The 16,671-nt window shown below is 42.0% G+C and overlaps 1 protein-coding gene across 7 annotated transcripts in view; it reads right to left on the reverse strand.

Moving 5' to 3' along the window:
- The window catches only part of adgrl3.1 (adhesion G protein-coupled receptor L3.1), a 110,682-nt gene that overhangs the window by 55,527 nt on the left and 38,484 nt on the right, over positions 1 to 16,671 (reverse strand). For all 7 annotated transcript variants that reach the window (XM_038713551.1, XM_038713552.1, XM_038713553.1 and 4 more), the window contains one exon: positions 7,025 to 7,134. In XM_038713551.1, the coding sequence (XP_038569479.1) occupies positions 7,025 to 7,134 (110 nt within the window). The remainder of the gene's footprint in view (positions 1 to 7,024; positions 7,135 to 16,671) is intronic.

A 16,671-nucleotide genomic window follows, 5' to 3' on the forward strand; every position in this document is an offset into this window, starting at 1 on the left:
AACTGATTTGATTACTGGTGTTGCATTACAGTGAACCAACCAAAACTGCCAAATTAAAATGCTGTCTGATGCACCGTGGGTGAGCAAATGCTTTGTGTATGTCACCTACTCTGTGTGACTCCGGTGGGAGCATACTGAATGCACAGGGTTTGCATGCACTCCAACACCAATTCCCTGTCTATTATACTGAAGCCGTTTCCTCCTAAGAGCTTCGACGGCGGGTTGTGCATTGAGGGTGCCCTGCGATGAAATGGGCACACTTGCTCGAAACCTCTTAAACATATGAATTCCATTCCACCTTGCTCCCAGGGGGACTGAGTGGAATGTGAACATGGCAGAAACCTAATCCTGCAGGCGGTGCCCTTGTGTCTTTCAAGACCGTTAGAGACCTGCTGAATGGAACTGGTCCCCCGAGAGAAGAAATGAGGAGAGGAGAGGAAAGGAGAGGGACAGGCAGAGTCCTCAAAGGAAAAATATTTGGAAGGACTTCCGGATGGCACATGTTTATATATAGCACGAGTGCACTACATACTGCACAGTACATGCATAAATTCTTCAACACACTAAAGCCACAAACTCATCACCAGCCACAACACATACACAAACACATGTGACAAACAGAAACACACAGATGTATGCACACATACACACACTCACACAAGCAACCATTAAATCCTAGTCTCATGAAAAATGCATGGTAACTAGTGCGGCTTAGCACAACTCCCGATAAATAAGCAATCTCTGGAAGGAGATCGTGTTAAACCTAAAACAAGTGTGTATATCTGTGTGTGCACGTGTACGTGTGTGTGTGTGTGTGTGTGTGTGTGTTGGTGTGCCATTACAAGTCAAGATATAAAATGGTTCACCACAAGGAAGCAGTTCCTCTGTGAAAAGCTGGGAAAGAAAGAAGATAGTTTGTCTGTGCGCAGTGGTGTGTGTGTGATGGAGGGACAGCTATTGATATAAGAAATGCACACACGCACTTGCAAACGCACATTTAAACAATACAAAGTGGCACAATGTGGTGGAGAAGACGGGGATTAATGACACCAAACAACAAGGACGCCCCATCACCTGTGTCTCTTGTAAAAGGGAAACACACAGAGTTCAAGGTTGCCAGCAACTAATAGATTTCAAATGAAAAAGTGTGGCGGCAACAAGTCTACTAAATGGCACACAAAATGTCATACAAATGTCATTCAGTTTGTATTGCTGCTTGTTGTTTCACTAAATTAGCAGATGCCTCTTTTGGTGACCTTGTTGCAAGATGTTTTTCTCGAGGCATCTCTGTTTTTAATCTCCATGACAAAGGTAAGGAATTAAAGTTTTTCACGAATCACAGTCATTTATCTTTCAGTGCGCTGTATTTGATGATAAATAGGTTGAACCTATGAAAATAGGTTGGTGAGACATTTGTTGAAAGGTTTTCTCAAGGTTAGTTCACACATGCAACACGATTCAAGAGATGAGAGGTCTTTTGTGCTACTGCTAATTCAAAAAAAAATATATATATAACGATGACTTGCTGGAAAATGTCCTTGTTTCCAAGAAGACGTCAACAAGAAAGCATCTTCTCTCAATCTTTTCCTCAGTGTTATTCCTAATTGAATTCTGCGGCATGTTTTAATCTATCCAGTATCTTTGACTGATCATTTGCAAAATCACTTTGACTGCACCTCCCCCCACACTCACATACACACACACACAAAATAATAATAATAATCTGCTAATTTATTCCTAGCAAGCCTTTGGATGAGTATTAGAAAACAATAGCAGAACAATAACACAAAAAGCAATGCTCTCTTGTGAAAATGTGTCATCTGTCTAGTTTCACATTCATTAAAAACAATCTAAATATTCATTATTGTCTGCGTTTGTATCTTCTCAATTTTTCAAAATGTCTTTAATCACCTCTCTGACACTATACTTTGGATACCTTCTCTACCGCTTTCTCTCTATCTTCCCATTTCTATTTTCCATACATATGCCCCCCACACACGCACACAGAAGCAATGTTAACCTGACTGTGCTGCAGTGTAAAGATCATTAGCATTTTTATTGAAAGCGTATGGTTTATTAAGGAGGTATTCGTCTAGGAAGAAACACAGTGTGTGTGCTCATGGGTGGGTGTAAAATCTGTGTGCGTGCGTGGACACGCTCGCGCACGTGCTTCTGCAGACGAGCCTTACTACTATTATCTCTGATCTCCAATCAGCTCAGCCGGCTGAAGCCCAAGGTCATTTATGGACACAGACGTTTTCTCCTCTCCTTCTTCATTATTCGGTTATTTCTCTCCGTCTTCTCATCCTCACCTGCCATTCTCTCTCGTCATTTCATGCTGTGACTCTCCGTTATGTCCTCTGTATTTCCACCACTTCCCCCAACCCCGCCAAACCCTGTCCACCTCCCACACTTATCAGTTAATTCATTCTTTCTGTTCCTCGTCTGCTGGCCTCGTCTAACCTATTTCTCTCTATCTCTGTTTCAGCTGTCGCTGCCGCTCCCTCACTGCGTCTCTCTCCTTCTGTCTCTTTGGGTCCTTTCCATCTTCCCTCATTCTCTCTGGGAAACACAAAATCGCCTGCATATGTGGACACCCAAACACACACACACACACACACACACACACACACAAAAAGTATACTGTACATGCACACACAGAGAGACATGCACACATGCGTACGCAAGGACAGAATCCTAGCCGTGAGCAATTGTTTCCACGTCAACACACACGCGCTCACACACAAACAGCTCTTTACATGTTATCATGATAAAGTTATTCCAAGGGTCCAATCTGACAGAAGTCTTTAATTGGACAGACAAGAAGGTGATTTTATCTTTTAATTAGCTTTCCTACTGAGCCAAGTTCTATTGTCTAAAATAGATTGCATGGGTATTGCATAACATATCACTGTTTTTTCTGATTAATACACTAAATGTGGTAGTAGGCTAATTGCTTCATAGGTGAGAAAACAGATAGACATAATCCCAAGTGTTCCAGGCTTTTTTTAAAGGATGACCACGAATGAAACGATACAAATCATCATCTATCTTTTTTTTTATTTGTAGAGATTAAATCTATTCATGTGTGAGAACTGCCTTAGAAAAGCACTCTGTAGAGTAGTGCGCTAATGTATGGATATTTATAGTCCACCTGCAGTGCTATAAGCAAGTATACACAGGTGGCTAATTAGTGCCAAAGCTAGCTGGCTAGTTTGGCACATGACTGCCACACACTCATACCACAGAGAGCCAGAGAGGGAAAGCGAGAGATCACTTGATTTTAGCTTTGGAAAACAGCCAGAAACTTGCAGCGCAGGGAGGAGAGATGAAGAGCTGTGAAGGTAGTGCAAGCCAAAAATCCTCAAGAAAAAAAAAAGGAGGGGAGGTGGAGGGGCAGAATTTCCCTGAAAACTGAACCGTACATAATTTAATTACCTGTTTTACAACCCACTTTGAGATTTGTTTGCAATATCTATGTGGGGAACATAATAGCTCTACTTCAACATCATTGCTTGGGAAAAGTACATCTACAGTTTGGAGTCGTGTCTCCTCGGAGCTCAGCTCATTTTCTTTCCGTGCAATCAGTTTCTGATTAGCAACACCTGGCAACAGAGGTGATCGCTAGGGGTCAGGTGTTGACACTCAACAGCCAGCACAACCAGGGTGCTTAATGTCGAGGGACCCCTTGAGTTATTGATGTCCCTTGATCTTACAGCCATGTGAGTGCCGACCCAGCCTTCAAATGTGAATATGATGATTTGTTAAAGTTGCAGCATGTGAGTGTTTTAGGAATGCGACGATTTGAGTACACTGTCATATATTTCAGAAAAACAAGCCTCCTTTATTGACCCATCTTGATTTATGGCAACATTTTGGAGATATATCACCACTTAATGTCTTATAAAATGTATCTTTCACAACAACGAAGCTGACAGCATTGATTTGCTATGTCAAGCACGCCAGCTTGATCGTAGACGGCTGGATCTCCGGCCTGAATGTCAGCGAACAGGAGTATCTTATTCTAAGGTTCAGACATTATTATCCCTTTCGAAGAAAATTGATCTCTTAAATATTTGAAGGATCTGATATGAGGGCTCCATGAAGGGTCTCATCACGTAAAGCTTGAGGCATTCTCAGACAAAACAATGTAAAGTGTGGAGTCATGGTATCCAAGGACTTATTTCACCTTTCTACAACATACTGTATATTTTTCTGCAACATTGTCAAGTATTTCTCATGGCTAAACACACCCACAGGAGCCAGGTAGTGTATCACAACGCTACCTGATCCAGCCTGAACACTTAGTCAGTACACGGAAATTGCTAATGTACTGTCAAAGGCTCTCTTGCTATCTCTCTCTCTGCAGTGCTTCATCTCTTTCTCCTTCTCTATCTTTTTCTCCAGTGCTCCATCTCTCTCCCAATGTCCCTCCCTCTGTTAGCTGAGCTCTCTGATGACTTTGGTTTCAGATGTTGTCTATTTTTGAGGGGGGGGCGGGTTATCAGATAAGCACGCGCAACTCATCTCCCTTTGCACCGAGTTATTCCTAAGCTACTGCTCTTTACAGTGATTCATCTAGGAAATAAGTAGTGCTGTACTTTCAGGCAGGCGTGGAGTAATAACAAAGATAAAGACAGAACATGCAGACAAGTTTCAAATGAATGGATGAGACAAGAGTGCAAACACACAGCCTGTTTCGATGCATGCATGTGTGTGGTGTGTGAGTGTGTGTGCGCGTGCTTGGTGGGGCATTAAGCAGGTATCAGGTTGTGTTTCCATCTGCTCCAGAGAGGACTCTGATAGTCCTATTATTTAATCTGCTGGTCATTCTAGACGCCAGGCAAGAGCCGTTTAGCCAGACATAATTGAATGCTTCAGTGTGGGAGATCACCTTGGCCGTCTGTATGGACCATGGTGCCAAAGCTGTACACTCAGACAGTGATATAGACAAAGACTCAAAATAAGTATCTGCCATTTCTGCAGCACTTTAGAGGGAATTATGCATCAACAATTTAAAGTTCAAAATGTTTGTTCCGAACAGTCACCTTTGCGATAGAGCTCGTATTTAAAAGCTTCCTTAAAACATATTCTGCTTGTCGAGAAGCTGATTTGTCTTGTTTTTTTGAAACAAGGCATTTTACTCATAACAAGACTTCACTTCACATGTCTTCGAAAAACAAGTGAGGCTCAGTCCACTTTTCAGCAATTGTTGGCGTAGGTAAGATTTGCAGACTGCTGTAAATAAATTCTCCAACTCCAACTGCAGCTCTGTATGTCCTCATGTCTTTTATTTATTCCACCGCGATCTTTGCAGCGAACAAAACATTCCAGCAATAAGACTGAATTCATGTTTATGTGAGCTTAACAAAGCAGACCATGTATAAAAGTCAAAAACTTTCATATAAAACTGATTATCATTTATTTTCATCTGAATGATGTGTTTAGAATCCGCAATAAACTCAAGTGAACTAGGTCTACTATTGGACTGAGAAGAGTTGTATCTACAACGCTGTGCATTTTCTACTCGTTCAGTGCCTGTACTGTGCTATATTTTTGTCATATAGTATATTACTTCTTTTTTTAATCCAAACAGCAATCGAGTTCTCACATGCTTGTCTGTCTTCTGGTAAGGTTTTCCAACAGACCATGTGGCACAAATCAAATATAACTTGAACACAGTAAATTTGAATGCCTGGAGAAATCACTTGAGATTTAGCTTTTTTACAAAACAGACACGGAGGTTGCATTCTAGCTTTTGCCTTTGGACAAACTCTCTCAGCTGCAATGTAGTGTGAAATAAACATCAAGGGCAAATAGATGACTTTAATCCACCCTGAACCCTTTTATTAAGCAGTGAGCTGTAACCCAGATTTTGGGGGAAACTGTGCTGTTAAAAAAAAGTTTCACTGTTGTTGGGATACTTTGCAACCGTGTCCCATGAATGTTTCACTCCAGTGAATACGACCTCCCAGTCTGTTATCGCATGGTCAAAGGTCATATCACCATCTGTCATCGCTGGAGCCCATCCTTCTTTTCATGCTTCCTCCCTTGGACTTTTCCAGTCTGCTTCTCATACAATCCTACTCTGGCACACAAATTGCTGCTGAATTTCTGTTTTTGTATTCAAAATGCATGTTGTTAAGTCAGAGTGAAACACTGCACAGTTTTCACAATTGACCCTTCGCTAAGCCACGCCCCCCTTAGTTAGTGTTGCTAAGTCCGGCAAACTGTCGGACCTGTCAGACTTTTTATCAGGGCACTGTCACTGTTTATTACTGCACTCCCTGGAAAAATATTGTCTAATTTTTGGTAAAAACAATCCCAGAAAGAAGTAGACAGTTTTGCAGTTGCATTGTGCATTTGAAAGTTTTATTCAGCTGTTAAACTGACTCAAACTGATGTAAAAAGCTAAAGCTAAAGCTTTACCTATCACAGTGTGTGTTAAAAGTGAGCCACTGCATCACCTGACTACTGAGAAAGAGGACAACAATATTAAGGATCACCACTGTTCCCTTTACAGCTGGGTAGGTCTCTTTTCACTATTACAATCATTAAAAATCAGAACAGCAGGGTTACATAACGTTACATTCAGTAGTAAGTTAGTTAGCGTTAGCGTGGATTTGTTTTAGGTTTTGGAAAGAGAATAAATCGTACTTCTCCTATCAGCCTCTCTGGGTAGAGACTGTAACAATTGTATTTATATATATATATATATATATATATAACTGACCCAGGAACAGTTTTGACCATATCTTGGTATCATCAACTGTGATAGGCCAGCTGCGGATTCGGGGCATGGCGCAAAGGGTCAATTCAACTTCAAAAAACAACAAGCATGTAAAGAGATATCAAAATGTGACTAAGTAAGTATGTCAGACACATTTTACTGACGTTCACAATATGTGGATGAATAATGTTACTGAAAATGAGTTGCAGTATACTCAAACACATGACTTGTGGTAGTTATAGAGATAAGAGGTCAAAAAATGTTTCAAATTTTTTTAAAAAGTTGGTTACTTACTGTATGGGACGCACTCATATTGGACTTCTAAGTATTTGTATGTGCCAGGGCAGGGGTCAGGGAAGACGTCAGGCCCGGCCACCACTGCACACTGGGTCCGGTTGTTGCATCTACATGGAAAGAGGCAGATATGTTAATGGAACACATCCAGATGCACAGATGAAAGACGCACATGTGTGTCTTTGAAGTCCAAAGTGCTCTATGATACAGCACACAGACCCTGACACATGTGATGTAATATACAATGAGTTGTATTATATCCACAATATGATTCACAATATTCACCCTGACTCTCAAGAGTCATCTGTGTTTAAGGACCCTTTAGACTGACACAAGAGCAGGAAATATGTCCTTCCACAAGGTGGACCACAATGGCTACCAAAGAGCTGTTGTCCAAGAACATGTAGGTGTTTGTGTTTGTGTGGGTGCGTGTGTGTGTGTGTGTGTGTGTGTGTGTCACAGTGAGAACAATAAGCAATGGCTTTAAGAGTATTTTGCCCTAGACTCCAGATAATTAATTTAATTATCAGGGGGCCCTCTCCTCTGACACACTAAAAGTAAGTATTTCTCACTCATATTAACACAGGTTATAAAAGGCAGCATGCTACGTATATTTACTATGTGCCTGTGAGGGTTTGTGTTGTGCATGCATGTAGGTATGCAACTATGCAAAAGCATATATGACATTCACGTGTTTGTGATTAAACATGCCAAAGCCAGTCCTCACCACCAACAATGATTTGTTGGGAGGATGGCTGGAGCCCATATATTATCATGATAGATGCATGTAATAACGTGAAATGCCCCCCCCCCCCCCCCCCCCCCCCCCCCCCACACACACACACACACACACACACACTGAAGTGCCACTTTATCTAAATGCCGCTTCCTGGTTTAAATCAATTATTGAATAATGTGAATGAAGAATATATCATGTACAAGACTAGGGACAATGAACACACGAGGAGAAGAGGCCTATTTTAAGAAGGCTGATGAGCCATTTCTCATCTCATCTGAATATTCTTTCAATTAGTACAACTGTTCTGTCTCTCCCTCTTTCCCTCTCTGCACACCTGTCGAACAGGCGACATTCACATTAAAAACCTTCAGATTCTCCCATTGAGATATTTTTAATGAGCGTGACAAACCTGTCAAGTCTCTTTTCTTTCAGTATCATTCAACAATTTGCATAATGAAATATGCATGGGAGCTAATTTAATATATAGTTCAATATTCACACATTACACAGAGAACTAATGCAGGCAATACATTAACTTACTATACTGGTGTCTATTGCTGACCAGTGCATCTGTGGTCAAGTGAGGGGTTACTGGAGTTTAAAAGGTTTAAAACTCTATGTGTTGCGATGTCTGTCATATTCTAATAACAATACCCGCCAGTCTTCTCTCCTCTATCCCTCCCTTCTTTTTTCTCGCCTCTGTGCTTTTTAATTTCTTGCCCCGGTGCCTTCATCATCGGTCACCTGTCATCAGTGCAAGTTGAGGACTGGGGGGACACAAACTGACACGCCGCCACAACTTTGCTCACAACACCCACCCATGGACACGACTGGCTGGCACACAGTGGTGAATCAGTGCGCAAAACCCTACCTAATGACCTCACATATTTGCAAGCACAAAAACCACCCAGTAGTTATGATGTCATCACACTGGGAGATGAAGACAAGCAGTTAGCGCTGCCATGGGCGAAAGTTTGGCATTCATTACTTCCACACACAAACTTTAAGAAAAGGAGAAAAAAAACTTGAACACTGTTAACACCAAGAAACCCCAGGGGCTTACATAAATGTCTCATCCCTAAAGAAGAAGGGGGAAAAGATGCTAGTGAACTGGGCAGTGAAACCGCTTAATATCAAAAAGTCATAGCACAAAGCCAACAGAATGCATAAGTAGCTGAAATACAATGCATTTAAAAAAGCCCCGATGCAGGGAACAAGCACTGTGGAAGAAAGAAAAGATGCAAATGTGTTTGAAGAGAGCAAAAGGCAGAAATTTGGGGTTTTGCACTGGCTGTGGCCATGCATGTGCATTTATTTCTACTTTATGACACTGCAAAAAAGGCTCAGTTCTCGGGACTTTCACGGCTGAGTCATAAAGCAATGATGGTTATTGACTGGTATTTTAAATTAGGGGTATATAGAAAAGATTTGACATAATCTCTTGCGCGCTCTATCTCTCTGCTATATCACTTTTTCTATTTCTATAGTCTATTTTAGTCTGCGCTACCTTTCTTTTTCTTCTCCCCACACACTCTAAGCCAAGATAATAAACTAATTTCTTTTTTAGCCTTTGTCTTCCTTCCTTCCCACAAAGGAATTATTCCTCTCCGTTCCCCCTTCTTTGTCTCTTATTCCGACTGTCTGCTTTTTTTCCTGTCTGTTTATCTGTCTTAAACCCACTTATCTGCAGTTTCCGAAGTCACACCCAGATATATGTGGTAGGCCTCTTATTGCTTGCTTCTTTCTCTCTCTCTGTCTGTCCTCTCTCTCTTCCTAATATCTTTCTGATTCCTGCCTCCCTGAGGGCGTCATCTCCAGCCTCCCTCTGTTTTTCCCTCAATCCCTCCATCCTTAGTAAAGCCTGTGCTGACGTCACCATTCTGTCTGAGCCAGTAGTCTGAGTCAGATCCAAAAAAGACTCCCTTATGTCCCCAGCCTCCATTTCCTTCTCTTTTTTTCCTCTCTCTCGCTCTCTCACTTACTCTCATTGCCTCTCTGCCAATGTGTTTATCCAACAGCCTAACAAAACATTAAAACATCAGCAAAAAATTCACAATTTGTGTCCTCTCTGCATTCCGAACCATGATGAACGCAGGTGCAGAACATGCACACACATAAACACGTACACACCTTTTCAACCTATTGCTTTTTTACACACCGAAATAGCTCAATATTTCTTGTGTGTGTTTTCCTTGGTGTTGGCAGAATAGCTCCTTTTTTAATTAGCATGACCACATCAAAACAAGGCAGTGGCCTGGATACCGCCTTGCCTGCTGGCTTTCTTCCCCACAACGTGCAACAACACACACACACACACACACACTCACAAACACACAAACAAACTATTCACTAACAAAGCCGAGCCGTGGCAGGCAGGGAAAGAGAAAGCTGCGATGCTGCAGTGGGTGCTGCTGTTGTTATTGTCTCTGATGTTTTTCACTTTGTTTGGCAGGCCTCCCTTCACTCCTTCTCTGTCTCTGTCTCTCATATAAACATAACTGACTGACTGATGATTTGATGAGGCTGACGCTGGATGATGAGCGTGTGTGGGGGTATGTGCATATGTGCTAGCACATGCATGTGTCTGTGAGCAGATGTGAAACGGAATAAATATTTGTTGAGAGTGTGTGTCTGTGTGTGTGTGTGTGTGCGTGTGTGTGTGTGTGCGTGCGTCTGCCTGCAAGTGTGTATGTGCTCGAGCGCAGATGTGTTGAAGAACTATATAATTACAGAGCAAGTGAGAGCTGGGAACTAATCCTCATAAGTTGAAAGAGGTGTCTGACAGTGAGTGATGCGCAAAGCCTTAGTACAGTCATCTGGAATCAGCATTCAAATATAGTCAAACCGCTCTTCAACACTGTCATCTGAGTCATCTACAAGACTGTGAGAACATGCTTAAGACATACTAACTTTCTGGAATGGTGTCTGAAAATCACAACAAAACACAGAACACTGCGTTTCCTGAAAACTCTAAAAACAGACAAACATGCAAGTAATACCGCAGAATGCTGCAGGGGCATTGCAGAGCTAAACTACCAGCATATTGATAGTTTTTAATGATATCTTTGATATTGGTACACATTAAACTTTTATAATTACTGTTACACTTTCGGAGGTGGACTGGAGGCGTCAGAGATCAGACCACCAATTGAACCAACTTGCCCTATAGACCGAGCTACAACATATACAGTATAAAGGTTGTAGATAATGAGTCAATGAGGGGATTTTGGACACCGTGAAGATCTTTGTTCTGTCTTTTTTTAAATTAAATTTTTACATAACACAAAACTAAATATTCAAGAACAGAGCTTAAAATCCCTGAACTACTTTGCAACATGTTTCATAACTGCATTACTGAGCATCTCTTGGCTTCTCTTTTCACACCGGCAAGAACACTGATGGTTCAGAATATTGGGAAATCTCTTGGTAGAGCTCCCTCTGAGAGTTGTGCAATGGTCGGAACATGCAGCATGGACTAATGGTGTACATAATGTCACCATTTTATTTTTCTCGGCTAGTTCACCCACACTGTGAGGTAACTTGCAGAAAACAGACTGGAACAACTTTTTCTGATTTTGACAGTTGGGCTCATACATAAACCCAGAATGAGGCAGACTGTGGAGGAAAGGGTTGGGATAGCTCGACACAGGCTGAAATTATTTGAAACAAAAACATGACTCAAACTGCGTAGTGATACAATTATGTATTAATGTGTATGGCTTAGTGATCACATGTTTTGCACACCTTTTCTTTGGCAAGAACATTTATGTTCAGTCTCACTGCTGTCCTCAGAGATTGTTTCTTTATAAACAAAATAAATCCCATATATTTCAATTTCCTCCGACCTTAAGCCAGCATGTAGCTCCATAAACAATAAGACTGAACACAACTTGACAAGAATTACTGCTAGATAATACCACTATACAGTAAATTGCATTGTATCAGGAATCCAAATGATCCCTAAAAATAAATGTGTAAATATAGTATTGTAAGCCAAAAAATATTTCACATAAAAGTAAAAAGATAGAATTTATATGTTTGTAACACATTCTGAAAAGAAACTAAATAAAAATTTTAAAAAAGCAGAGGGAAATTAGCTGTTGGAAAAACATAAAATAGAAAACAGTTTGAAGAAATTACAAACGGAAGGGGGAGAGATGATTTCACAGAGCTCTTTATGTCCTGCAGGAGTTCAGGAAACCCATTTGACAGCAGACAGAGCATAGTTACTGTATCTCGCTACAGGATAAAAAGCTGTTAGGCTGGCCATACACTCTATTCCCCCCTCTCTCTCTCACACACACCGCATATGAGATTCCGCTGCTACCAGCCTCGTTTCTGCTTTATTAGCTCCCTGATGTGGTTATACACACACATACAGTCGGGGCTGTTTGGAGATGGACAAATGGAGTGATGGGAATGGATGTCAGACAGGAGGACTACAAAGGGAAGTGAAACTGTGGAAGGATGCAGAGGAGCTGGGATGTAGCAAGTAAATGAAGAGTGATGCAGGGACTGTGATTGGCAGAGGTAAGAGAACGGGAGCAAAAGACAGGTGTCTGTGTGTGTGTATGAATATGTGTGTGTGTGTGGGTGTGCGCAAGTCTGTGTATATGTCTACCACGAGGCATAGTGAAGCAGATTCATCACATGCTGTGCCAGCACCACCACACGACACTCATAAAGAAATGACAGATCTGTCTCTGTTTCTCATTCTCCCCCACACACACACGCACACACAGACACGCGTATGCACACATACAAACACTGACGCACTCCTCTGCTGTCCCTGAATGCGTTTCTGTCAGCTCTCGAACAGACTGTCAGACAAGCCACAGGTAAAATAATCTTGTTTTGCCTTCTGGGAAAAAGCTTTGAAAAGTGTTACATTATTAATATTTGGCTGGAGGATGTCACTCTTTTTCTATTATTCTTTCTGAGCATGTCAACAGTTATTTTTGACATTCAGTATGCATTATACACTGTGTACACCACAAATACTGTATATGCTGTACATCCAATATGTAGCTTCTGTCAAACAACTGGCACCTCCCTGTATACTTGTCATTGTCATGCATGCCCTTTGGTAATCATTCAAGTCTACTGATCTTGAGCAGTAAATACAAATTTGACCAACAAATTACAGTCAAGTCAAAGAAATCAGCCGCTTGCTCTGACACATTTCCGTGAACAGATAAAATATTTTTTTTATAGTTACCTTATTTTCTGCAGCCTCCATATAGCCAACATGACAACTTGATGATAAGAAAAGATTTGCATTGAAAGTGAAATGTGTGGGGAAAGTTGTCTGAGTGGATATGTGATGCGTTAATTCAACCTTTAAAACAGACGTATTTTGTTAGTGACAGTGAATCATATTTTCTATCTTTTTTTCTACAGGCAATTATCTTCTGGAATAAGGAACGTTTTTACAAGAAAAGTGCTTAATAATAATATTATGTGTCTTATCATACACAGAGACACAAAAATAATGATGGCCATGTAGTTTTTGTGCTCTGCCATCTCTCCTCTCCTCTCCTCTTCCCCTGGTAACCATGGCAACTTCCACGTCGTCCGATTCCAGGACACACTCGGGGAGTGTTCCTCCTGATTCCACCTAGCAACATTCCTGTGCTGCCATCCCTGCCTTTCTCGCTGCCTTACATCTCCGTGTGCCTGCGTGCATTTCTCTATGCGACACCTCTTTCTCCACAGTTTAATCCAAGACCACCTGCTTGCACAAACTCCAAATCCTCCTAAAAGCTAAAAGACGAGCAACATTTCAGACAGCTGGGCTGTCTCTCTTGGTTGGTGAAAAGCAGAGAGGCATGTAAGACACCATCGCCGCCAAGCCGACGGAGCCACGCCACACCGTGACACTGTCTTGTAGGATTTCGTCAGCCTCACCTCATGATGCACAAAAAAAAATGCTTGCTGTTGTGTGTAGGCATGTATGTGCATGTGCGGGGGAGGAGGGGTGTTTTCATGTCCTAGTCTGGTTCTGCACTTCAATGTCAATGTCAAAGTATCAAGTCAGTCAGGAAGTCAGTCACTGTCTGCATGCTGGCATGTCTGAGGCACTGACTCACGTGCTAGACCCTGGATGTGTGAGGATTTGTGTGTGTATGTGGGAGAAAGAGAAAGAGTTTGTGGTGTCTAGACCACTCTGAAACCATTCTCAGGGCGCCATGTAGCTTAGGTGCTCAGTGAAGCATGATAACTAAGGTTAGCAGAGCTGTGGCGACAGGAGAAAAGGGTCAGACAGTGGAGACATTGACATGTGGAAATACAGAGGTTTTGGGAAGGCAGCGCATCTGTCAGTCAGGGTTAATGTATATCGGTGTGCGAGTGGGTATATCGAGAATGCAGCTGTGTGTAACGGTAATATTATGTGTTGTTGAGATTAAAAATGAACATTTGTGTTCATTGCTGTCACATATCTGAAGGAAAGTTCCTGTATATGTGTTTCAGGACTGACGGTATGCCAGAATGTGTCCATCTTTAAGTGTATCTTCACATCTAAGTTCTCCATAGATATATATCTGAGTGTGTGTGTGTGTGTGTGTGTGTGTACATACGCATGTATGTGGGTGGGCCCTAATTACCGCACTGAGCAAGGGTGACAGTTGGGCCCCCAGGGTGCCGCGGGGCATCTCCTGTAACCGTGGTGACTATGTGAGGGTGGCAGCACAGGCACACACACACACACACACACACACACACACACACACATGCACACACACATATAAACAGATTAAGTAGGACATTTCCAGATATGACCTCATTCAGTGGGAAGCGGGATAGTTAATGGAGAGAGGATAGAAGAGGAGTGTTAGAAACAAAAGAAGTCAGAGATAGATATAATAGGAAGAAATAATTGTAAACATCCTGGAGTGTGCACCACTGCAAGACATCACACACACAGTAGTCCCAGCCTCAGTCACCTGTCCGCAAAGCTTCAATTTAGCAGATAATATAGTCCTTGCACTTAAGAGTCACTGGGCTAGAATAACTATCAAAAATATAAGACTTATGTAAGGTTTAGAGCATTTTTTTTATCCGTGTCTCTGTAATTATCTGTTCCGCCTCTTTCTTCCTCGCCGTCTGTGTTTGTAGAGATAGATTAGTCTCAAATGGAGAAGACAGATGAAGAACAGGTATGCCTGAAAAAAAAGTGCCAGACTGTATGTCATAGTTCACTGGTTATGCAGTCCTGGACTGCAGCACATGGCTAGCACTAGATTGCAGTCTATGATTCAGATGGTTTTCTATAATTCAGAGAGTCAAAGGAAAAAAAAACTTCAGAGGTTTCTTTACAGTCTCCCGCGTGAATGGTTCAAACGGGCGGGTGCACGCTTGCCAACACACATACAGAAGCGTTCAAACTATAGATGTGCGTATTCACACATGCGCACATATACACACAAATGAGTTCACAAACTAGCACAGTAGCCTGGTGCTTTGAAGGTCAGTTTTAAATGCTGCCAGAAGAAGTTGACCAAACTTGGGAACTGATGAGCAACTCTCTCAATTTCTCTCTGAATGTGTGTTCATGTATGTGGGTAAGAGAGTGTATGAGCAGGCATGCATGAGCGAGTAAGAATGTTCATGAATGCATGCATGTGTGTTCACTGGTGTGTGCAAACACAGGGCTGGTGCATAGCTGTGTGTTTAAAGCGATCGTGCACCTAGGTTCCCTGTGGCCACTGACGGCCGAGGCTTAATCTGGAGACTTGCGATGTCTCTCTGGACTTCAAACCTGGCGCATTTGGTCAGGATGCCAAAATATAGAATAAATACTGTAAAATCATGCAACATGCTGAATCCCATAAGCCCCTGAACTTCAGCCTCAACCCCACCTTTCCCCTGAGCTGGGGAAAGAAAAGGGTGAATGGAAAAACAGGAAAGGGCAATGAAAACTAAAACAGATGGTGACGGAGAAAGGAAACGTGACAGCGAGGGTGAGAAGTAGGGGGCGAAAGGCAATTTGAGGAAAGAGAAGTGGGAAGAAAAAACCTGGAATTGGAGTTACAAAAATGGAGATGACAGATAGGAGAATAATAGATGAAGTATGTTGTTATTTAACACTTCCAAAAGCAAGGGGAAGAGGGGGAGTGGAAGAGAAGGGGGAACAACTCCCTACCCTTGTCTTTCTTGTCAAAGTGGTTCTCCTTTGTGTTGAGGGACTTCTTCAAGAGGGATGGCAAGGGAGTGAAAAAAGGAGAGCAATAGAGAGAACGAAAGGGAGAAGGGCAAACAAGGTGACAAGGTGGGAGAGGTGGTATAGAGGTGCCAGGGGAAAGTCTGTTTGAAGTCCAAAAGCAATTTTCTAACATGGTAACTGTGGCAGAGGTAGCAAAACAGAGTTTGTGTGCCTGTGTGCACTGTCTACACATTCTCCAGTGTTCACACTTGCAGCCTCAAGTGCCTGAATGCATGTGTGTGACATTGAGAGAGAGAATGAGAGAGAGTGCGCTGAAAGGTACTCGGTCCATGAAGCACTCAAGTATCAGTAAGGGACAAGGAGTGCATTGTGAAGCATCTCTACAGAAGCCATCAAGTCACTTTTATGTCAATAGATAGCTATAACTTGCAGGCATTCCACCAGTTTGGCTGGCAGCTCTCTCCCTGTGCGGAACTGAACAACCCAAACCTTCACATGCATCTGTTGCCCTAACTCTACCCAGTGACACTTGAATGTACACTCAACCTATCCACACCCTAGCTGTAGCCAAGACGGCTGTTCTGAAAAATACACTGAATTTGATCCTGATTTTTAGGAAAACGCATAGCCTATATAGTGCAGTGAAGGAGACTAATAAAACCATAAATATTGGAATCATATGTACAATTTCTTGGTTAAATGATAAAGGTAAAACCTAAATAAAATTGAAGTAAGCTGCAACAG

This window comes from Micropterus salmoides, unplaced genomic scaffold (genome assembly GCF_014851395.1).
Source record: "Micropterus salmoides isolate LMB-PRFRI ecotype aquatic unplaced genomic scaffold, ASM1485139v1 Ms_hic_scaffold_12, whole genome shotgun sequence".
Taxonomy (NCBI): domain Eukaryota; kingdom Metazoa; phylum Chordata; class Actinopteri; order Centrarchiformes; family Centrarchidae; genus Micropterus; species Micropterus salmoides.